Raw genomic sequence first — 25,856 nt, 5'->3', positions numbered from 1 at the left:
TGACAGATTGAATTTAAGCCCCCTTCAGCAATCTGGCAAGTCCTGGATCTTCTTTGTCAAGTCCTGGACCTTTCCCTTCCTTGTCAAATAGACCACATCAACCTCCAGTAGATCAGGCTTGCCAAATCCAGTCCTGTGGTATGAGTAAGCACACTACTATTCACACGCTGTCTTTTCTTGGTTGAACTAGTGGTTAATTGCCTTGTTTCTGAAGCAGGTTGGCTGCTCCAATTAGCTCCGGCTGTTCTTCCAGTTGTGTGCTGGGTGCATTGTCTCATTAGCCTGCACAGCTGCAAAGCATTTCTGGAGGAAAATGTCTGGCTTTGAAGGAAGGCCTTTTATTTGTCCCTTTCCTCTTTTGTTGTTTTCGGGTTTAGTATTTTGTTTTATTTTTTCACTACTTCCCAACCCCCTGTGTCAATGCACTCCCTCCCTCCCTCCTTTCCATGTGTACTGGAGGGTGAATTTTTGACCTCTCCTCAGCAGACTGTGGTTCCCTACCACTAGGATTGGAGCCCACTGTCCAGCTATGACTCACCCTCCCTGATATCTCTGTCTTTTGACTGTCTCCCGCACCTATTCTTGGAGGTAGTTCACCCGGACAAACTTCTTACAATTCAGTGAACTACTCCTCACACTTCTTCATACTCCTTGATCACTTCCTTATTCAGTTCTGCCACCAAGCTTAGCAGATCATCCACTTGTACACAGTGCAAACGTGTGCTGTCTCCACTGCCCTCTGGCATCCATGAGAAGTTCAGACACTCCCTGCAGCTCTAGATCTGGACAACCATGTGTTGGTGTGTGAGGTTTGTCTGGGTCACTGACAGCAGCTTTTGACTGAGTGGAAACCACAGTCCTCTTTTAGTTTGGTGAATGATGACTTACTCCCTAAATTCCTGTGCAGACTGCCATGCCACATCTTTCTGCCATTCCACTCCCTGTGTGCCTGCTCTGTTCACTGCACTCCTGGTCACTTGCACTTCATGGAGCTGTTTTAATATCCCATGGATGTTCCTGACAAAATCCACTCCATTCCTGATTGGCTTGCAAGAGCTTCCAGGACCTCCAGGGGCTCTGGGATGCTGATCAGATTTACCTGAATAAAAACAAAAACATTGCTTCTTCATGGCTAATGAAAACTGCTGAGAAGTGGGAATGTTTCTGTGACCTTATATCTGCTGTCCACATGGGTCTCTTGATACTGACATGTAACAAGAGAAAATAAATCAATATATTATGGTGTTTCTTTATGGAAGGTTGTACAGAACATTATCCAATATGACATTAAACACTCTCTAACAATGTATGTATAACTATAGATCTACATTTGAAACATATGATTAGCAAAAAAACTCAGCCCTTTTTCTCTAGAGGTCTCCATGTCAGGATGTGATTTTTCTGTGATAAACTGGCAAAAGTTTTGAAATGTACTAGTTGTGATTTGAAACATGCCCTGTACTGCTTTTGTTGCCTCTGATGTTACTACATTTCTCAGGGATCATTCAGTTGCAACTTAAGTCTCATAACAGGTCTCAGTGATATTTAGTGATGGTGTTATGTACAATCCACTTTCAAAAGGAAAGCTTTAATGTAGTTATTTTTCCTCCAGATAAATCAAGGAAAATACTGTCTTAATGCCCATCAGAAGAGGGGAGAACTGTTTGGTTACGCTGTATAACTCAATACAAAGAATAGTAGCTACTAAAATACTAAATACTAAAATACTAAAAACAGTATTATTATGGATACACTTCTGTTATTACTAACAGTTCTTATTTTGTATTTCAAGAGTCATCCAAACTCCATGTTACTTTGACCCTACCAATCTATTGTGTTGTCAGTTCTTCAGCTATAACTGCACCACCTAGAACTGAAGATTTTATGAATCTCTTAGTTCCCTAATATTTTAAGTAACGCTTAGGACAGGAGTGGTAAAAAAACCAGCTTAGCTGCTGATGCAGACTCAATTGTATGTAAACTTGTAACTAAATGAATTAGAAGTAAATGCAAAGTTTTCCCAAATAGATTACTGTCCCTTTTAACTCCACTGAATTTTATGCTAAACATATGAATTTTAAAAGGCTAATTCATGAGTAAAAATAGCTCTTTATTTAACTAGATAAAGAAGAAAACATTACACACACAAAGTGATGACATTCATATGAGGTGTTAGCTTTTCAAGGAAGGAAGAAGGGTGAAACTTGTATAAGAACTTACAGGAACTTAAGAGATAAATGGGATGGTGATAACAGACAGACCTATATTACAGATGAGTTGTTGTTATACTCTGACTTCAAAATAGGAAATTTTCTTTTTTGTTTTAATTATTTTTGGATAATTTTTGTTTATCAAACCCATATTAATGAGAGTTTGGTGTCAATTTTGTAATTTGTACTTCCATCATAATATGTACCTTCTATTCTAGAATTAAACCGAAATCTAAATCTTTGGCTAAGCAGCCCCTTAATGTATGATTATGGTAGTCTAAGAAGACATAGCAGTGTTTAATTATTCTAAAGCAAATTAAATAGAAGCAAAAGAGTCAACAGATTTCTTAACTGAGTTATTAGACAATGAAAATGCAACAACATTCCTTGTCTAACCTTTCGTTTTACAATTCCCCTGTCATATGAACTGTGAAGTTGCAACAAAGCACATTGGCTAAAACAGAATTGAGTTTGTTGCTAGTTAAAGATGTTTATACACTCAGTGTTCATTAATTTGAAAAATGTGATAGCAATCATGATAGAAAACACAGGAGATATGCATCACTAAGATTCAGGCTGGAGAAGTATAAAGGAGTACAGAATATATGCGGGGTCATAGGTCAAGAATACTAATAATGTGACAAGGAAAAAAAAACACAAAATGGATCATTGGGAAGAACCCTAAATTAAGCAGATTATTGACCTAGTTGGTGTTTCCCATTGCCAGAGTTTTTTCATTATGTATGATTATGAACATTTTCAAATCTGTACATGAAAGAATATTTTCTTTCCAAATGAAAGTCAGCTACATTTGATTATGTCTACAGAGCATTGAAAGTGTAATCTAATTGAAATTCAATCTTCTGATCTCCAAGGACACTTCTCAAAACAAATAGACAAGATATTATTGTGATATAATTCTCCTTTTAATAAAAATATTGTGCATCTCTGCTGAAAAGAAGTGCTTCTTGGCTGAAGAGTATTAACAGTAATAATTATGTTAGTTTTTCTAAGACAAGACATGAAATACTATTGGATTATTGAAGGCAAATGTTGATTATTTTCATTTTCTTGCTTTGAAGGCTACTGTTTAATCATTCACAGTGAAGACAAATGAAAGAATAAAGCGACAGATACATTTTTGTTTTTTATGATCTGATGTTTGATCACTGACATCTTTATTTTCCTAATTTTTTTTTTCTTATCTTTCTTGTATTTGTAATCCCAGTCTTAGAGTATGGTAACAGTCTAATTTCTACACATAAGTTTGGCAAGTTCACAATAACTTGCAGTCTCAGTGTTCATCTCTTGGCCTGCTCTGACTGACAGCCCAGAAACATCCATTTAAAATGTGTCAGATTCTCATCTCTCTGTTTGAAAGGTAAAGTTAAATGATTTTTCTAGCAGTCTGCGTAAAGTCTTGAATTTCAACAAATCAGCTGGTTTGGCTGTTGTACCAGCCTTTTGTTTCTGCAAAACTGCATCATTTTATCTTTGCACACTAATGGCTTACTGAAAACTGTTGCAGCTGTCGATTTACTTTGGGGCATATGATAGCTCAAAGTAATTTATTTACCAAAATAGACCTATTCTCACTGGCCATACTCTTATCATATACTAAGTCATTATTTTGCATTTTCTCCTGCGGAATGAATGAAAGTGTTCCATTGTCATGAACAGCACTCAGGTTTTTTTAAAAATAATAGAATAGTAGATTCAAAATCCCTGTAGAGAATAATACGGTCTCATCAGCTTTCATATATTTATCTAATCTTTCAATCAACAAACACTGTATTTGTATTACAATAGCTTTCTATGTGTCCAATCAAAATTGAAGCACCATTGTGCTGGATGCTCTACAAGTCTATATGGTGATACTGTTCTTGCCGCAAAACCTTAACAATGGAATAGATAGAAGCTGCTAGCAGCTGATAGAAGCTGCCCAGAAAGCATTATATGACATCAGAATTTAAATCAACTGACCACCGAGTTGCTCACATTGTTATGTGCTATTATAAGAACCCATTAACACAATGCAAAAGTAATTATCTAAATGAAAGTAAATCCCCAGAATAAAAAAAAATAAATTAATGAAACCCTTTCAAAGGGTGATTTAAAAGAAGATTTGGGGGTGAGGAGGGGAAAGTTGGTGTCAACTACAGATATATTAGGAGTGTGCTTATTTTGACTCAAAACCAGAGAATACAACAAATATCCTGAAACATCAAAATGCAAATTTACGTCCTGTTTATGCAGATCAATCACATTTATCAGCTCCAAGGGTAGACAATTCCTGCATCTATCCAGGCATCTGCAGTTTGGCAAAGTATTTATCATTTACTGCCCATAATTAAATATTTCTTATATATAGTATCACTGAGTAAATAATGATTATGTTGTACTTTTACTTTGTATACACATACACACACAGACACACAGACACAGACAGACAGACACAAACACATACACACACACACATGCTGTTCCTTTAATTAAATTAGACTTGGTAAGACCATGTTTCTTCACTTAAGGGTACTTTTTGATGTTGTTATGACTGACTGAAAGACTCCAGTATTCCACTACTGCCCTACTTTTGTGCTCATCCTCCTTCTCTTGAGCTATTTATTTTCAACTATTTTCTAAGAGAGCTCTAACATTAATCTTCCAAGCTTGCACAATGAATTACTTCACTCAGTTGTTTCCTAAATTTTGGTGTTATTTTCTGAAGTCTATTTACCTTTTCAGCATCTTGCAATAAAAAAGAGATTTGATTTGGTATTCCCCAAGCAGTACAGAAAGCAAATATGCTTTATGACCTCATGATTTTCTGTGTAGCTGAAAAAATCCACCACTCAATTCCTTTCATTAAGAAAGTCCACTATAAACTTTTATTTTACTTCTTCACCATTATTATAACATGCAAATAATCCATGTGAAGATTTTGGTGTATTATTTGTAACGTAACTTCTCATAGGAAAAATGGAAAAACAAAACTGTCCTGACAGATTTTTTTCAGGTCACCCATGGTTATGGTGGAACCCTGCTGCATTCCTTCTGTGTATTTTCTGAACAGCTGCCATTTTATTTTCTTCTTTTCAGAAGCTAGAGACAGAAAATCTATTTCACCTACTCAACAAAAAAGGCAGACAGTATGAAAATCAATTTGTAAAATCTTTTATGCAAATATGTAACAAAGTATATGCTCACCTTGTGGAGAAGTGAAGTGCATTTAAGCATTTTAACTGTGTGTACCAAAATATTTTATTTTCATTGTTACTGACAAAACATTTTCATTTTATAGTAGACCCTATGTTTTATAGTAAACTCGAATTTTGTAGTAGGTTCTTTATAATAACATCCCTTCTCTCTGTATTGTGCCTGTCAATGTAGACACTGATTCAGGATTGAATTTGAATGTCTCACAATCTCTTAAAACATGATTGTAAAACATGATACACAGTTAGCTTTCATAGAATTTTCAAACTTAAAAATCATGATCCCTTTTGTAAGTAGTGATATCAGCTTGAACCATAGTGAAGATAAAATCAGAATGTGCTTAAGTTTAATCATATAGGGGAACGTAATAATTCTGATTAAATTCACAAAGTCTGCTAAAGAGTCTGCAGAGGATGAATAATACTGATAATTAAAGATGAAGAGAAGTTCTACTAAAGATATAATCAAAGAGGTTAAATGTGCTCATCTAGACACTGCACAGGCATTGTAATAAATGTCTTCAGTTTTGAAATACTGTGTTATTATAAAACTGGAAATGTATTACCAATTAATTATTCTGTGCATGGGATAATAAATAAAGAGAAGGAAATCCTTAACACTGGCCTGTTTTATTTATTTTTGTGAATATGTTTGTTTGCTGCTTTCTTTTGCTTAAAATTGCAGTCCTCAACAACATTAGATTCTTTTCTAAATCAATGAAAATTTTGTATTTTTTTTTGCTTGTTTTCTTTTCAGAGGGATGAGAAGCACCATACTGTATTCTGTAGAGGCTTTTGGTTAGAAGACATTTTATTATACAAATTTGTATTTATATATAGAAAACCCCCAATGACATGGCCATCAAAACAGGATCTTCAGTGTAAAATCTGAAGCTCTGACCCTTAAAAACCTTAGAACTCAGCACAGAGTTTTTTCTTCTGAAATTCCTTCAAAAGCAAGAATGAGGTATTACTGGAGAATAAAGGCATGTATTGAACTTAACCAAAGTTGAAGCTATTTAAAGAATTTGCAAAGTCAATCTTGGGCAGTTCCCCTCCTTCTCCAGCAGACATATCTTTCCTACACCCAGCAGGAAGCAAAACACTGATATTGTAGCCAGACCACAAGACGTATGTGCTTTTGAGCAACAAGCACCATCACAGTGAAATTATATTACCTTTCACCACGTGGATTCTGAGCTACCTCTGAAATCCATATGCCATAAGACTTACAGTAAATTTGGGAACATGAGTTGTCAAACACATTTTCTAACATCTCTGAGAATGAGTAACTTATTTCCAGACTGGTGGTGTGGTGTCTGGTTGAGTGAATCCTCAAGAAGAGTAGAAGGTTTTAAAGCAGCTGAACTTCGTGAGTTCTGGCATATCAAGAATTACCAAGCATTGAGAAGGAGTTAGGGAGCGTTGAGAAATTCAAGGGCCCTTACTTTCCAATTGCAATGCCTTTATTGGTCAGTGTCTGTATCTTGGGACAAATTGAGGTCCTTCAACCCTTCTGTCCATTGTTGTTTTGAAAGAGAATATTTTTGAGAGATACTGAAGGGTGATTTGAGTGGAAACTCTGGGCAGAACAGATTAATTCCATGTGTATGAGTAATAATTGCACAGAGAACATGTAGCCATTTTTTGTGAAAGACCAGCTGGCTGTAGAAATGAACCACAGATCCTAGGAGCATTGCATAGTGCACAAACTGTCTTTTGCTATGAATTCAGATTGTGTTGCAGAATCCTACCCACTGTTTTTCAACTTATATCAGGGTATGATTCATTATTGGTCATTTGCGTATTAAAATAGTATTTTATTATAGATATCAGACTTTAAAACAGTCCCATAGAAGTCTACAGATCTTCTGAAGATACTACTTAGTATAAGAAATACAGAAGCAGACATCCTTGTCTCAGACTTATGCTGTTGTGAAGATCAAATTATGTTATATAATCTGAATATTGTTACCCAAATCCAGCATAGTTTAGTGACTTGTTCCTTACTTGTATCACAATAGCAGAACATTTGAATCTGATATGTATTTAAGTTTGAGTGTCCTGGCTGTGTGCCTTGTAAAGAAGCCTCTTCTTCCTAACATATGTATGTTCACTACAAAATGTATTATCAGTCCTTCCTGTTTTCTTCATCAAAACAGAGAAGTTAAATATTGACTCTTTGAAGGCAGCTTCAAATGTTATGTTTTTCTAGGATAAGACTTTTGTTTTCTATGTTTTTCTGAAAATCTGTGATTCAGTTTTAAGAATAACCTTTCTCTGGGGAAATGATTAAAAAAAAAAGTAAAATGAGTTAGCTATTAACCAAAATTAATTACTATCCTTCTAAAACTACTTCCTGAGGTCTCTCTAGAGTCCTCTACAGGAATTTAGAATATTATGTGTTTTTCTTTATTCTAGTCATCTTTGGGTTTCAAGTTCAAGAGCTGGAATCTGTGCCTAGATGTAACCAAACATTTCTATATTTTTAAAAAATATTTTGCATTTCCCACAAGATTTGGTTTTCATTTAAGTGAAAATGAAGTTATGAAATAATTCTAGAAATGGTAGATTGGGATTTAAGGAATTTTTTCATTTCTGCGACTTAATTTTCTCATGAACAAACTAACTGAACAAAGTTCTTCAGTAATAATCCCTGAAATAAAATGTGACTGCTTGGCATTTAGTAGTTTTGTTGGAATACAAAAAGAAATATAAACCATCTTTTGCTCTTAATATTCTAGTATGAGCTAGATTTTTCTTTTAAGTGAAGAAAAAAACCAGAATAAAATATGGCATTAGTTAATCTGAAAAGCTTGAAATGACTGTTAATATCTGTGGAGTGATTATAGCATTCACTGCTCAGAAAGAAACTGAGGCTTGTTTTTCAGTTTTTAAGTACCACATATGTCTTCATCACATTTAAATTTTGGAATTTGCATGCAGATGTGATCATTATGCTGTTTTGAGTCTGAGCGCAAGTATCTCACATGCATAGTCATATTGCAGATGTTACCTCTCTATCATTTCTTCTTTCAGAATTGCATGTTAAAATTCTTCTGGGAGTTTTACCCACAGTCTTTTACCCTGTATATTCCAGTAGGTTGACATGCTACCACCAAATTATGAGTGAACTTAGCTGTCCCTTTCCATATGGAAAGCATCTTACAAAAGGTAGAAAGCAGAGAGTCATGTTTTCCGTACCTGCATCTTGCAAAGCATTACACACTCAAACATCTCTTAACTTCAGAGATGGGAGTTTCATCATATATGATAGGCTCAGAATTGGAAAAGTAAATTGTCACACTCAGGAATAGTATTGTTATCACCAAGTCTTATTTACTGTACTACTTATTTACTTCTAGTATTTAATGCTACAAGTAGAGTGTCTGTCTGAAGTGATAAAGCAATATCACAGCAGGGACAGCTGTCATATTGGAGATAAAGCAATTCATCCACACCATAACTTCATAACCTGCAATAAAATCTTCCTAAATTTTAATTTCCTCTGGTGTTAGCCAGAGGCAGTGCACAGACTGACTTCAGACCCTTCACTGGAGCTCTCTGGCATAAAGTGTGTACCAGCACTGTGTAGCTGAATGGAAAATGTGCTGCTCCAACTCTGCCTTACAGACACCATGGCTCTAGGCAGCTAACCACAGCCAAGAGCACCAGCAATTTTAAATGAATTTAGCAACAAGAGGGGAGCAAGGAGTTAATTTTGCAGCTAAAATGAAAGGAGTACTTTAAGTTCTTATCTTTGCTTTTGGGAGATTGACAAATAGTTACAACTTTCTAGGGATGTGGTTTTGAACAGAAGACTAAACACTGGCTGAAAGACTCCTCTGCTGAAAGAAAATAGGGAGAAAAAGGAAAAGGAAAAGTGGTTTTAAAAGATACTTGTCTCTAGAGTAAAAATACCAGGAAGATCAGAGCTTAAAACTCAATAAGTATCTTCTAAGCATTCATCTCCATAGTCTTAAGGAAATAAACATAGCTTGTTACACTACTGGTAGACAAATATAAAGAAAGGTAAATATACAGAAAGGTGGAACCTTACTGTAACAACATAAATTTATGTGTAGATGAAACAACAGAAATCACTTAGAATGTTAAGGATACAGTAAAATAAAATTGATATAAAATCAATGTCTCTGTTCAACACTGCTAATAATACTAACAATGGTGCTATTCAATTTCTAGATCATTCTGTGGGATACTGTCCTGGTTTTGCCTGCAATACACATGCTAAATATGAATTCTAGGTTTTATAGCATCTTTTCTTTTTCTTGCTTCTTCTCTTTATAATTAGTATTATATATACACCAAGAGAACAGAAAATATATGTGCTATATTGTAATAATTATTAAACAAACATACTGCCTGAGAGTGTAGTTGTTCCCTTACTCCTCTGCAACCTCCAGCTGTGAGCTTTCAGTCATATAACCTCTAAATAGTAGGTTGATCAACATGTAGCTGCTAGAACAAGCAGTAGTGGTAATTGGTAATTTTACTATTTAGCTAGTGCTCAGTATTTGCTATAGTGCTAGAAGCTCAGTGCTGTTTGCCTCAGGATCCTATTGTGATCTAAAACACAGTTATTAGCCATGAATGTTGATAAAATACCATGGAACTTTTAATCAATTATTGCATATGTGTATGTAGGTTTGCCTGCATTGCCAAAATAGCGACTTGGAAATTCCTTTTTGCTTTTATCTTGGTTTTCTAGTAACTAATTTTCAGTGTTGTTTGTGTAAAAAAGACTACCTGTGCAGGCCCTAAGAAGTTTGATGGCTTTGATAAGAGCAAATGCTAAGTGGCTTCCTTGTTCTTCCCATGATATAAGAAAATAATAATATATTTCTCTGCAATGCTGTGTTCGCTAAGCATAAAGTTTATTCCTACTGTCGTGACAAAATGAAATATTCTTGATGATGCATGTCTAAATTTTCAATTTACTCAGCATAAAATCTAAACTGCACTTTATGAGTCTCAGACAGGCAAGTGAAATGCATGCAAGTTGACTTCAGTTACAGAGTGTAATGTTTGTCATGTGTGTGGGAAAATTTGTAAGTGAACTGGTTTGCTTTGGAGTAGGAAAAAAAGGAGATGCAATAACTTATGAAATGAAATGGAGTAGGAAGAAAAAAGGACATGCAATAACTTATGAAATGAAATGGCAATGAATTTAGAAAACATGACAGTTGTTTTGGCAACATGCTTAAGTGTGTAAATAGTTCCATTACAGTCAGTTTCCTCAATGTCCTCAACTCAGTGTCTTTGAGTTAGACAAATTATGTAATGAAAGACTATCAAAGCCATTGGAAGACAGTCAAGAAATAATTTTCTACATATGATTATTTTGAACAGAATACCTAGATTTAGGAAATATGTAGGATTTTCCCATAATTTATACAGTCATAAGATGTTATGGAATGTTGAAAATAGATTTTGAATTATCTTTTTCAATATGCAGTAGTTTGAATATTACTAAATACTGTAGAAAACAAGAAATTAATTATGAAATTTTTAAAAATCTACTCATTTTATGGAGCTATAAAGATCAAACTGTACCCATTTTTCACTGTAATGCATAAGTCTGCTTTCTGAAACACTTTGCAAAATCATGTTACATGAATAATATTTTTTTTTTTTTACCTTTATTGGAAAGAACTTTTACCCTATAGTGAAAAAGATAGGAAAGAATAAGATCTGAGAAACCCTCTGACATACTCAGAAGGAGTCACGTAATTTACACTGTTACACACTGGCCTTGCAGATGTCGTGCATCAGTTAATTTAGCCTTACTACATGTTTTCCTGATATATAATGGATGTACACTTTTACCTGACTTAGAATTATTAGAAAAATAGACCCCAAAGTTGCAGGTGATATATCCTAACTTTTAAACCCTTGGTAGTTTCTGATGTCCTATTAAGTTTGAATCAGGAAGCAATAACTTACAGCTCACAGTTGGTTACATTTTTAATTTTCGTGTAGAATAAGATATTTTCTAAGGAATCTCCACTTCTGGAATAAAATACATTGTCCAAATTCAAGCACAGCATAAGAGTGCTATGTGTGGTAGTCATGAATTGTTTTAGGAGCATTTTCAGATTTTTATTTGTGAGAAAGATGTTTCTGTGAAGCATCTTTAAAACTGGTAGAAACATTTAAGTATGTTTGTTGTCAGTTTTTGAAGGCCTCAGCAGGACCTTATATTGTAAAAACATTGTTTTGTTTCTCTTTTGAGTAATTAACTCAGTAATAGAAACTCACATAGTCTTACTTCCCGTCTGAGCTGCAAAGCATGATCAGCAACACACATGGAGATTTGTGAGGTACTTGCTGATAATTTCCAAGATCTTTCAGACTTTTTAGTGCAGAGGGAGATTTTCAGTGTGTTCAGGAAAGATCTTTGTCATGCTTCTGCAGTTGTTATCTCCGTGATGTTGACTTTTGTGGAAAGCCAGCTGCTAAATGCCAAAGAGTTGGAGAATTAAAAAATGTTGGACTAACTGTTGATAATATGAGAAAATGTTGATAATAGAGGAGCATAAACATTTTAGGATTAAAATACAAGAGATTATTTTTTCTCAAAGTTCTTGCTGGTGTTCTTTGAAGTTTTTACTTGGTTTTTTGAGGATGGGAAGATATTAGGATGGGGCTTTGGAGATACAAGTGTTTATGGACATACAGCTGCAATAGGTCATGAAGGCTTAAATGTGTCATATTAAAGGTTAAAAATCAGAAAGAATGAATTTCGGGATACATCAGAATAAATGGTTTAGACAAAACTTTTCCAGAAGCACAATATTTAAAGAAAGAACAAACACACAAAAAGCTATCTATATATTAGCAAAATACTTTCCTCATTTGCCAAAGGAGGTGGAAGTTACAGAAGAGGCAAAAACAACTAATTCTTCTTTTTAAAACCCTTCTTACATTTCATTTAATGGAACAACTTGTATTGTTTCACTTAAAGTGATACATACTCAAATACTCAAAAGTAGAATGTCATCATGAAAAAGAGCAGAAAGTTATTTAGCACGCACAGGTTAATTGTTAAGTCTTCTTCAGGTACAAAAAAGTCTTGGAATACTGAAATACTTTTCACAGAAATTTATTGCTATGTATTTGTTTAGTGGTATAAATTATTTCTCAATTATGGTAACATCTGACCTGTTCCAAATTCCTTCTGAAGAGCACATATCAAGATCTTCATGCCTACCTCTCCAGCCCACAGGAAAAACAGTTCAATCTTGTTTCTCTAAAAGACATGAGTTTTATATTGTTGTAAAATGGATGACAGATGTTACTCTTAATAAATCCAAAGAGAAAGAGTTCTATTATTGAAGGCATATATAACCGCGGACCTCGGTCAATTGCTTGCATTACTTCTGTAGCGTAGGGCCTTCCACTGAGTTTTAATTCACCACTGGGCACATCCACATCTTCTGTTATTAAGCATTCTGTTTTCTTCACTGGTACCTTCTTCATGAAACTTATCAGATGTTAAGTCTGTTGACAAGGCTGGTGTGGAGGCTTTCTGTGGTTACACTGGTTTTGATGTACTTGACACATACAATGCTATGCTAAGATTACTTTGTCACGCTGGGTCTGCTCAAAGGCAGGAACTGTCTCTCCACAGCTGTTTGACTTCATTAACTATTTGTTAATGTTTTTTGCAAGTAACTGACAAAACATGAAACTTTCTTCTATTCTTTCTCTGTTTCTCATCCCCTGCTTTCCCTGCCTGACATGATGACTCTCACCCTTCTGGCAATCACACTGGACTATTCAAACTCTATCCCAGACATCACTGCAGTCCATGACTTCCAGCTGTGCTGAACAGCTGGTTTTTTATGTACATGCCAGTGAAGTATTCCACCAAAACTGAAGCATCACTACTGTTTTTTGTTAAATAATTATCATTTTCATTCGCAGAAATTTCTTCTACAAAATAACAGAACAAACGAAAGCAAAATCAACTGGAAGCGACCAAGGCTCATAATTTAAAAAGATCACGAATGATTGATGGTCTTTAATTAGATGGATAGAAGTTTGTGAAAAAATTAAACAGAAACTGTGAGAACAAAAAGCTTGCCTATACTATATATAAAATCAATAATATTTGCTAGGAAAATTATTAAAAATATTATGGAACACATTTTATTTGTAATTTAAATATATCCACTCAGACTCTAGACTAAAAAATTTCAATTTACACTGACTGTTGTGGACTTTGATTTGCCAACTTTTTTAGAGTTAGCACTGAATTATTATTTAAATGATAATTTAAAATAATGAAAAAGTAGTTAAAATATGATGTGCTTAGAGGTGTGAACCTTGATCTCAGCATATAAAAAAGCTTTTTTAAAAATAACACTTTCTAACATCCTATATTCCTATGCCCAGATCTTATTTCAAATTAATGACAATATAAATTGTGTTGGAATTATCCAAGCCAGTTGTAGCAATAGTTATAGCAAAGCTGAGTAAATCTGGTGTTTTTCTATGTTGAACATCTTATGAATGAATTCCCACATCACTCCTCATTTACAGTTCCATGAGAAATATTAGCTGTTGTGTCTAGACAAATGCGAAAGTGTCACATTTAAAGTAATCTTTCTCCCTCAACATTCCAGAGAGCCTGCTTGAGTATGCTCCATTCAGCTCACAGTATTTCACAATACCTCTTTCAAGGCCATGTGAATATTATTGTGAAAAATGTGTTGGAGGAGCATAGGACAGGAGCAAGCTACCAGCAGAGGAGAGTGAGTGCTGCCTTGCATCACCTCTGCAAGTGGAAGGCAGGGCCTCTGCCATGCTTCAGAGCATGCTGGCATGTTGAGCATTTTCTTTCACACAATAACTCAGAGTACAGACGTTATCTATCATTTCTAATAGCAGCACTCACTATTATATCATGAAGCATCTTCAATCACAGACTATTCCCACTTACTTCATCTTAGGGCAGCAGCAAATTTCAGGTAGGACTCAAAGTCGCAAGCCACAGTTCTAAACATTAAGTTTGGGTGACAAAATGAACCCTTGTTGTCATGAATCTTTGAGTCTTTATGGAATAAAAACCTTGAAATGTTGACTGCCTTAGCCATGTGTGTACCATAAAGCGTTAATGTTGAGTTCTGTGTGACTCCATGCTGATTAGAGGTTTTTTGTCAACAGTGGTTATTCAGCTTGCCAGAGGACTGTGAAAAGCTGAATTTTAAGCAGTGTGTGTCCTCTGCTAGAGAGAAAGCCCTTCAGTATCCTTCTAGACCAGAAGCCAATGGTGTTTTCACCCTCTAGCATCCTTGTCTTTGGAGTGTTATTCTTTGGAAAAAGAACTTATTTAAGTGGTGAAACTCACCCCAAACAAAAAAGCAATTCATATCTACTCCCTTCTCTGCTTTTTCCTACATTTGTTCTTCTCTGCTATCAGATCCCTGTAAGGAGATAGGCATCTTCTCAATATCTGCAAAAAGGGATGTTGCCAAAAGTGGTGACACACACAAATAGTGAGAGGGATTCCTCCCTCATGTTCAGGCATATGAAGAGTGAAGTCTGGAGCACACCCACTCCCTGCTCAGCCAAGCAATCAGAGAATAACTTCACCATCTACTCATAAAGGAACTACTTCCTTCCTTCTGTTAAAGGTTCATACAGTTTCAAAGATGCCATGTGTTTTAACTTCTACCAGTATTTGGTGTTCTGTCTTTTGCTTATATATATTGGGAGTACATGATACAAGGCATTGTTTTGTGTCTTACATATTCCAGTGATTTCTTAATAATTGATAAATACATGTGCATAATGGTAGAAAGATTTAAAATAAGTCAAGCAAAGAAAGGATAAAAATGGGAGGTGACTGTATCTATTGCTTTTTTACAGTCACCTATCTGTAATCATGCAAACATTATGAATGTTGTGAGCATGATCTTCAGACCAATGAAGATGAATGCAGCATTGAATATAGAAAAATGGTTCATATTTTGTATAAGTAGCATTAGTACAACACTGAATAGTACTGAATTTCAAGGGATGTCTTCTTCGACTGCATTTTTCCAAAGTTCAATTTCTGTTCTGACAACATATCTTTAGTTTCCCTGTCACTTCAGCAGTAATAGGACTTCTGTTGTTTGATGGGGGTTTTTTTAATACTTACATTTGCTGTTTATTGAAACGATGCAGTAACGTTCAAATTGCTACATCTGTACAGGTGCATTGTTGTGCTGGGCACCAGAAAATCAGTTGAAATGCATAGACACTACCTTACTGTTTAATTCACTGAACCAAAATGGCTTTTAACATCCTGAATGAAATATCCTTTGTTAAAACTTAAGGAATACAGTTTCACAACCTTTATTCCTCATTTCTTTCTTTTATGGAGGTAAACAGTAGGAGAATCTATATAACCACCATCTATCTCCTGTTTTGGAGCATCTATGTAACCAATTACCAAAGTGAAAATATCCTCTTTCTCTTTCTAAAATGTACAAGTTTAATGCTGAAGTAGAAATGCAGAAAATAATGTTGTTCTCCTTTAGAAACAATATTTCAACAAAGTTAATGGTTTTGACAAGTTGCTTTGTCAGGTTCTGCAGCTGTGGCAATAATGCAGTTAGTACAGTTTATTGTTGACAGTTTGGGCTACAGAGTATGTAGGCTGCATTAAAAAAACATTGGGGAAGATTATGGCATTGAGGAAACAATTCCTTGAAAGCAGTGTAATATCAGTAACAGAAATGGCCATGACAAGGAAGGAAGAAGAGGCAGACTCTATGGTCTGAGAACTCCTTTGACAGACAGCTCCTCTTTCTTTCTTACTTCTTTCTGTCTTGCTCTTTTGAACACAAGAAAACAAGATGCTCCTACCCCATTCTCAAACTGAGATTTTGGAACTTGATTGTGATGATTTATTGCTTTACATTTATTAGTATTTATTGCTTTATACTGAATGAGTACAAGGTAACTACTCATAGAAAGCGTCATTTGCTAGTATAAATATTTTAACACTGAGCACTAATGAGTAGAAAGGAGTGGAAGAAAAGAATGTTTTATATGTTCTGGGCCAGTCAGTATATTCAAGCTACTAACATGAAAAATGTGCTATGGTGTACATATGAACCTGCTGCTCATCTTATTTACCTCACCGTAAAGCTGTATGTGATGTGAGAAAGTAAAGTGTAAAACAAGGACTACCTGCATTGCACCCTTTTCCCCTTTATTTTTCAAATAGAAGTAAAGAGAATGTAAAAGCACAAATATTAGTGTGTTAAAATTACTGACTGGATAGAGAAAGCATGCTTTTTTGTTTTTCTGATCTTGATTCTTGGCAAGCCCCAGTTTAACCCCGATTTAGTGTAATCTAAATCCTAACCCCGTCTGGAAACTAAGCCTTAAATTAGAAACAGTAATCATGGAAATTCATATTGCTGCCCTTTGCAGTCCTCTTGTCTTTTATTCACCAGTGCAAAATATATTTTCCTAAATATATGATACCTTGCTGTTAAACGACCACATTCTCTGCCTTTGTTTCATTACCTTAGACTCTGAGTCCTCTCCTTGTGTTAGATAAGGGATATCTGGTAGAGATGCTTGGATTCCCCACCTTTTTTTTTTTTTTTTTTTCTTGAGACACAGCTTGTTGTATTTCCTATTACATTCCAAATGAACAGAACAGAACAGAACAGACATCCAAATTTGGGCATATTGATGTTCAGATGATATGGTCTGCTCTAAGCTATGACACGACTGTGTAGAGATCTGAGAATAAAACCTTACTTTGAGGCTTGTGTTTTCATATGAATGATGAATCCACAAATGTTAATTCTTGTTGTTCAGACATCATGTCATTGTTAAAGCAGAGTGAGAGATATTTGATTGTTTATGTGAGTGAGACAGGTCACTTTGGGAAAAGCTTGCTATGTGCAGTCTAATTTTGCAGATTTTGAGAACTGCTGAAATGTGCAAATTCCTTTTTCTTTATTAGAAGATATCTAATTTCAAAGGCTCAGTGCACTCATTTGTTAAAACAGAGAACTTATTTAAAGCTAAATGCTAATAACAATGAATGTTAACTGACTTAATGCAATGTGAAATTGCTGCTTCAACATTCATACAAATGATAATTCAGTCTAAGTGGCTCTGTGTTCTGTTATATAGACATTACTTTGCAATTTGCAGGGTAATTGCATACAGAGCTACTAAACAAATTTGTTTTCTTTTGTATCAAAATGTGCTTTGCACATCTCTTCAGTATATGAAGATACTTTGAAATGCCTGGGTTTTGATGGGATGGTATGGACAGCTGTTCTTACGTTGAATTTTTACTGATCATCTTATCAACATCTAATTCGCTTTCCTCATGAGCTAAAATAGTGTGAAATTAAAGAGAACTCCCAACCAGTACCGAGATCTATTATTCTAGTGTATACAGTACCCTGCTTTACTGATGTACAACACCACTAAGTATCCATCTGTATATAGCAAATTTGAACAAAGGATCACACAAAATAATTTATTGTGTGTTCATAATTACTTCTATTTGCCAAAATTTGCCTTGTAAAGTGTTTCAGTATGAATAATGTTTATTAACTGGCACTTCTCTGATGCTTTATATATTTTAAATCCAATTTAATTTTTATGTATAATTAGAATTGGCTCTGGGTTTATTTTTTAATTCCTTTGTATCTATGGTTCTTCAATAATAGTACAGAATACCAAATTCACTGCAAAACGGTGATTTTAGTTCCTCCCCTAGTCTTTTTGATTTTACTGTTCTCAATCCTGCATTCAGTTCAGAAGGAAGAAGAATGATTTTGAATAATACGGTCATGATGTCAAAACAGTGCAAATTATATGCTGCTGCCATCTGGAATAGTGAAAATAAAAGCTTTATTTACACTGTTCTTTGAAATAATAAACCTTATTGTGGCAGTTTATCTTCAGTATCTATAATGTATTCTGGGCATGCTCCATGTGTGCCTTTTTATACTGTGAGCTGCAGAATGACTAAAATTTGCCTGTGGCAAACCTATCAGTGAATCTTGAAATAGATTCACTTTCTTTTCTTCCTGAATAGAGTAGAGAACCACCTTCCATTTGCTCAATAAGAATAACTGGTTTACATAAGCAAAATTTTTGAGATGCCCAGTCAAGTACTATGAGTATGTATTTTAGTTAGGCAGATACACAGATTTAATTATATTAAACTAATTAGATTAACTTGTAGATTTAACTACAGGTTAGTATTCTGTGCTACATATGAATATGAACTCCAGTTTCATATTCTGGAACATGGATGTTTCTGTGGTGAAAATAGTTAATGTGAAATTAAATACTTAACAGACATACTAGCCAGTGTTCTTGACAATGTCTGGCCTTAAGTCCTGATGCTATTACTTTGCCTTTATAGTCCATAATCCAAAACCAAAGTCATAACTATTTGCTTTGGATATCCATATCATAGTAATATCATCATATTGTACTATAACTCAGAAGACTATTCACACTATTCAGTCTTTCTTTTTAAATCATGATTGTGATTGCCAGAGTGATTCAGTAAGGTAGCTATGCAAAATTTAAGACTTCATGACTCAATCTGTTTCTGAAAACTAACACTCTTCTTGCTGCTAGCAGGGCCTATGCATGGTCTGAAGGTTACCTTTTACAGAAAAAGTAGTAAAAGTGTTAAGAAGCTGTGGCACAAATCCTAGCTAAATATGGCTGTCTTCCTCTTTCTTTAGTTGTGTTTTATATTAGACATGCAGGTTTTACCACAAAGCGCCAAAGCCATTGTACTGAAATCCTCTTCTTTCTTTGGGTCCAGCTTTTGCATACCTATAGTCTTACAGTACACCTGCATAGTTTGGGAAGTTCCATTCTTAAAATTTTATGAAATAATTACATCACTAATTAAAAAATCTAAGAAAGAGATTGCACTTTTTTTTTTTTTGTTAAATAGAGTTAAGCAATGAGCAGTACAGAGATTATAATACATAGTTGTGGCACAGCTATGATTTTTTCTATCAGTACCACTTAAAGATAAGTATGCTTTCTTTTTTGATAGAGCATAATTTTAACTTGTGGCTATTTTCAAGATACCATTCCATCAAAATTACTGTTCACACAAAACCACTGAGTTTGAGCCTCTAGATGCTGTTGCATTTGTGAGGGCAAGCTCACCTCTAGGACAAATGCAACAACAAGTAAAATTATGGATTTTACATTTGTTTAAGGTATACTTATATTGAAATCTGAATGTAAAAGGTAATGTGCTTTTTCCAATCAAGCTTCTTGGAAGGGAAGCAATTACTACACTGGCAGCAAGGACATTGTTTACAGAACATAGAATCATAAAATGGCCAGCATTGGAAGGTATCTTAAAGGTCATCTATTTCCATGCACAGGGACACCTTCCATTAGATCAGATTGGTCAGAGCCCTATCCAACCTGACCTTGAACAATCCCTTGCCAGGTTCAATTCCAGCTTCACCTAGGCCTTCCTGACCTCATCCCTACACAACCATACTTCATCTCTCTACTCCTCTTAGGTCACCACCCATCCTAACTTCAACTGCCTGTCCATTTGCTTCTTTCCCTTCAGTCTGACCAACAGTTCCCTACTCAGCCCTGCTATTCCCTTGCCTTCCTTGCACAGTTTCTTGCTCCTGGAGATTGCCAGCTCTTGCACATGGTGGAAGACTTCCTTAAAGATCTGCCAGCTCTGTTCCACTCCCTTGTCCCTGAGGGAAGTCTCCCAGTGGATCTCACTGGCTATCTCCTTGAAGAGCTGGAAGTCTGTTTTCCTAAAGCTTGGGGGCCTAACTTTGTTCCTCACCTGGCCCACACCCCTCATGACTGCAAACTCCAGCAATGTGTGATCACTGCAGCCCAGACTCCTTCCAACCCTGATGTTCAACATCAGCTTGCTTCCATTGGTGCCCTTCAGATCCAGGATTATATCGCCTCTGGTAGGGCTGCTGTCTATTCCTTTGCTTCAGAAAATATCCCTCATTCTTTCCAAAAGTCTCCTGGCTTGCCTGCAGCTTTCTATGCTGCTTTCCCAGGAGATGTTGGGATGGTTGAAGTGCCCCAGCAGGACAAGAGCCTGTGAGCATGATGCCTCCTGTAGCTGGAGCAAGAAGGCTTCATCAATAGGGCCCCTTTGATCAGGTGTCTGCACTTAAAACCATCCGCAAGGTTCCCTTTGTTGCTTTGGTCCCTGATCCTTAGCCACAGGCATTTGGCCTGCTCGTGGCTGCTCTTCAGAGACAGCTCTTCACACTCAGTCTACTTCCTGATGTAGAGGGCCACCCCTCTGCCTCTCTCTTTCCTCACCTGTCTGTTCTGGAAAGCCTATAGACATCAACAGTCACACTCCATTCACATCCCACCAGGTTTCAGTAATGGCAAGAAGATCATAACTGTCTTGGAGCACAGTGGCTTCCAGCTTCTGTTTGTTGTCCATTCTGTATGCCTTGGGTGAGCAATGTCAAACTGATTGAATATACAGAGATTTGAGAAATACGAAGAGCCATGATCCAAAGCAAGGCAATGTCATTTTGTTGCATTCTCTCTTAAGGGCTCATCTGGTAACCTCTCTCTGTAATTGTTTTCTACATTGTTCAGATCATACGATGACAAATAACTTCTGTGAAGTCATGCAGCAATTGGAAATTATACTAGTGCTGTACTAAATGCATTCTTTTAATGCCAGTAATGAAATTCAACACCTTCAAGACAAATAACAAATTCAAAATATGTGGCCTATTTCTAAATCACTTGTATCTGTCATGCTAAACAAAATATGTATTACATGTATAAGTCACTAAGCCACAAGGACAGAAAAATCTGACCTTTAATGGCCTCTAAAAATGACAGTACCAAATGGCTTTGAGAAGGTCAAGTCTGATTTAAATTGTTGATGAGTTCGAAACTAATTGACTGGAACTGAATTTTACATGGGAAGAGCAGAATATATTGTAGTTTAGAACCTAGTGAGTATATTAATGATCAGTAAAAAATATTTTTCCTGGCCACTTCACGTAAAATTATAGAGGTACCTATATAAAACATTTACAATAGTTACTTTCCTCTTACTGTGGCTGAGATGCAGTTGTACAATGATTTGATGCTCAGCTTTGTTTCGTAGAGTGTTTGATGATCTGTCATACTTGGTATCACTAATGTGTAAAGACAGTTGTACAAATTGTGAATAAACTTAGAGGAAAAAAAGTAAATAACATCCTAAAAATGAAATCCATTGTGATAAGCCCTCCAATTAGAAATTTCATTATTTCCCTTGTCCATTTGATATTGTATAGCTGGGTTTTTTGCCAGATACCTGAAAACCTGGTTGGATACCAGCCACAACTGCCAAAAATATGAGTTCTGGGTATTTGAATGTTCGATTTTGATGTTTCTCATTAAAATTTCATGAAGACCATTCATTCATAGAGATTGTATGCATAAGGCAGATGGATGGAATTTAATTGCCCTTATTAAAAATAAGAAAGGGAAGCTCTTTACTACTTCATCCTATTAACATTCAAGATAGATTATCTTTGTTGTACACTTAGGTATTTGCAAAAGGGACTCTAGGGTTTTTTGTATAAGCCAAGTAGGAAAGGTAAGGTCATAAAAATCCTGTTCTGTGTCCCAAGTCAAATCCTGTCAGCTAATACCAAAGCAAGGACTTTTATAAGCAGACATGAAACATACCTTTCTTTGGGAAGAGCCTACGGCTGGTGAATGATTTGGCATTTATCAACTGATTGGTAGAAGTCCTTGTTTTGAAGAGTCATGAAAGCTTTCTGGACAGTTGTGTTCAATGTACCAAGGCCCTGGAATTGGTGAATTGGGTGCAGATTATTTCTCCTCTGTTCTTCCAGTTGCAGGTATTAGCACTGAAAGAAACAGATGGACCCACATGATTCCATGACTGGTGTCATCACCAAAATGTTAATTTCTTTGATAATGGGATGGCCTATATATGTGGCACTGGCTTGCTGAATAAAGGTGGGATTCAGCTCTCTCCAAGGGGGAAGAGATTCTTTGGTGAAGGGCTAGCAGGGCTTATTGATAGAGGTTTAAATTAGATATGAGGGGAGGGAGATATCATCAGGTTTAATAGTGATAAAGTGTGGGACATGCCATCCCACACATACTAGTTAGATGGCTGAGCCAGAAAGAGTCTGGAGAGGGTATGCAGGTCTGCAGCAGAGCACCAAGACAGTCCAGCCACACCAGACAGAAAGTCAGCTTCATTGGAGAGCAACTTAAAACCCCTTTGTGCTAACACATGCAGCATGGGTTGTACTAGGGATGTGTGGATGCCTGTAGGTCTATGACTTTAATTGGCATCATGGAAACACAGGGACCTCTCTTATGACTAGAGTGTTGGGATGAAAGAATGCAGCCACTACACATCATATTTGAAAACTCGTGGCAGTCGGTGAAATTCCCACTAACAGGAAAGGGGAAAACATGACTCCACTTTTAAAAAGGGTTATAAGGAAGAGCAAAAAACTGCAGGCCATGGTCTGAGACTATAGGTCTCACATCAGTGCTTGTAGAGGTCATGGAACAGATCCTCCTGGAAAGTATGCTAGGAGACATTGAAAATAATTAGGTGATTGGTGACAGCCAACATGGCTTCAGTAAAGGCAAATCACACCTGACAAATTTGGTGGCCTTCTAGGATTGTGTTACAGCAGTGTTGAACAAAGAAGGGCAGCAGAATTCCTCTACATAGATTTGTGTGGAGTATGTGACACTCTACCAAATGTCATCCTTGTCTCTAAACTTGAGAGGCAGGAATTTTGAGAGGTGGAACTCTTGGTGGATAAAAAATTGGCTGGATGATGGCACTCCTAGAGTTGCAGTCAACAGCTCAATGTCTAGTTAGACAGTAGTGTCAGCTGAAGATCCTCAGGGATTCGTATTGGGACCAGTGCTACTTGCACCTCTGTCAGCAACATGGGCAGTGGGATTGAGTGCTCCCCTAGCAAATATGCCAATGACACCAAGCTGTGTGATGGGGTCACCACAGTGAAGGACATGGATTGACCTTAACAGGCTTGAGACGTGGAACCTGAGGAAGTGCAACAAGGCTGAGTGAAAGTTTCTGTACCTGTGCTGGGGTCATTCCAAATAACAATACAGACTTAGTGGAAAACAAATTGAGGCTTACCCTGGGAAGAAAGACAGGATGTTTTTGGATGAGAAGTTTCATATGACCCTGCAATGTACACTTGCAGCTCAGAAAGCCAACCTTATCCTGGACTGCATCAAGAGAGGCATGTCCAGGAGGCCAAGGCATATGCTTATACCCCTCTATTCTTTTGTTGTGAGACTCTCACCTGTAATACTGTGTCTAGGTCTGGAGCCTCCAACACAAGAAAGACTTTTATTAGTTAGAATGAGTCCAGTAGATAGCCACAAGTTGATGAGAGGTCTGCAATACCTCTTCTACAAAGAAAAGCTGAGAGACTTGGGGCTGTTCAGCCGAGAAAGGATAAAGCTCTGGAGACCTTGTTATGCTTTCCAGTACCTAAAGGGGGGCTACAGTAAGGCTAGAGAGGAGCTTTTCAAAAGGGATAGGAAATGGGAGATTTGCCTTAGGCTGAAGGAGGGTAGGTTTGGATTAGATCTTAAGAAGAAAAGCTTTACTCTCAGGGTGGTGAGGCACTGAAATATGTTGCTCAGAGAGGTTGTGGATCCCTCATCTCTGAAGATGTACAAGACCAGGTTGGATGTATCTCTGAAAAATTTGGTCTAGTGGAAGAGATTTCAGAGGGGTTAAATGTAGATTTTGTTGCAGAGAGGTTAAATGTAGATTTTGCAGAGGGGTTAAATGAAGATTTTGTTTAAGGCCCTAAACCATTCTGTTATTCTATGATTATCTATGTGCACTTGTATTGCAAGCAGTTAAGTAGCTCATGAGCAACATCACACCCCAGGAACTACAAAGATCTGTAGGCTGTGTTTGCCTGCTATAAATTTTTTCAGAATAGTCTGAAGACTTATCTGACATCTTTGAAAATGTCACACTTCTTAACTAAAGAGAGTTAATGTTGAACAATTTCTCCTGTTAGTTTTATTCCCTAATCAATTGCATGTCAGTAACGATTGGTTAAGACATTACATAACATGTGGCTTATAGTTAGTGTTGATCCTCTTTCTTTGGTTATTTTTGATTTTAGTTTTTGAATGGAATTAATATTATTTTTCAATAAAAATATTTTTGTCATTGCAGTGGAAATAAGGAGCAAGATTGTTTATTTCAATCAGGTTATTTTAGCTATGCAAACTTGATTTCTGAGACATTTCCTGATCCTACTGTGCTTTCAGTGTTAATTGCTAGTAGGTGTCACATTATGAAGGCCAATTACTCTTGTACAATATTTTTTAATATTTCAGTATTAACCACACTAGCATGAGGATTTGGGACTGTATCTGATTATTTTAATAGACACTGTTGTATCTATTCAATATCATTGAGAGTATCGTGCCACTTTAACTTCACTGTCCACAGAGCTGCAAGGTTTAGAATTTTATTAGTTCTATAAGGCATTCATCTTTGCAGCATTCCCCTGCAGCAGTAAAGCACTCTCAAGTCCATCTGTAAGATGGACAATCAAAGCACAGGGGGAATAGATGTTAAGCAACAGCAGATAAGTAATAATGATGGAAGCAAGAAACATGACTTAGGTCTTCTGAGTTAGCGGCCAGATCTTACACTGCATAGTGATCCTTCCTTGTGTACTTCTCTGGTATAAAGAGGAGTTTTCCTTAATGTTGGTAGACTTGATAATGGTAACTTGATATTTCACGTAAAATAGTAAGGCCTCTTGCAAGAAGGCCAACATCAGTGTTGTATGGTACCTTAGTATGAGTCCAGTGATTGCATGCTAGGCAGTGTATCTCATATGATTTTATAATTATGAAGTTCATAGCCATTTTTAATTAACTTTTTCTTTTGTATCAGCATTTTCGTCAATTGTATGTGGTTTATAAATAATAAAGTGATCACCAAATGTTAAGCAGGGTGATTTGGGCTTACATGCAGCTCTGCACAACTGAAATTAAATCCCTCAATTTATAAATTTTTTTTTCAGAGGATCAAATTCCTCGAGGTTTTCCAACCATTGATATGGGCCCACAGCTGAAGGTGGTTGAACGAACTCGTACAGCTACCATGTTATGTGCAGCCAGTGGCAATCCTGATCCTGAAATAACTTGGTTCAAAGATTTTTTACCTGTTGACACAAGCAACAACAATGGCCGCATCAAGCAGCTACGCTCAGGTAGGGTCTTGTTACTGTTTCCACCAACGCCCAGAGTTGTTCTCTCTCACTTTTTCTTTCTTTTCTTTCTCTTCCTTTTTAAAAAATATTTTATTTATAGGTAATAATTTCTCTTT

General features: G+C 36.2%; 1 protein-coding gene across 1 annotated transcript in view; it reads left to right on the top strand.

The window, feature by feature from the left end:
* The window catches only part of PTPRD (protein tyrosine phosphatase receptor type D), a 452,720-nt gene that overhangs the window by 284,111 nt on the left and 142,753 nt on the right, over positions 1 to 25,856 (top strand). The window contains 1 exon segment of the mRNA XM_031060787.1: positions 25,552 to 25,740. Coding sequence (XP_030916647.1) covers positions 25,552 to 25,740 — 189 coding nt within the window.

Source organism: Geospiza fortis, unplaced genomic scaffold (assembly GCF_000277835.1).
Source record: "Geospiza fortis unplaced genomic scaffold, GeoFor_1.0 scaffold491, whole genome shotgun sequence".
NCBI classification, from domain to species: Eukaryota; Metazoa; Chordata; class Aves; order Passeriformes; family Thraupidae; genus Geospiza; species Geospiza fortis.
This window is presented reverse-complemented; position numbering and strand designations above follow the sequence as displayed.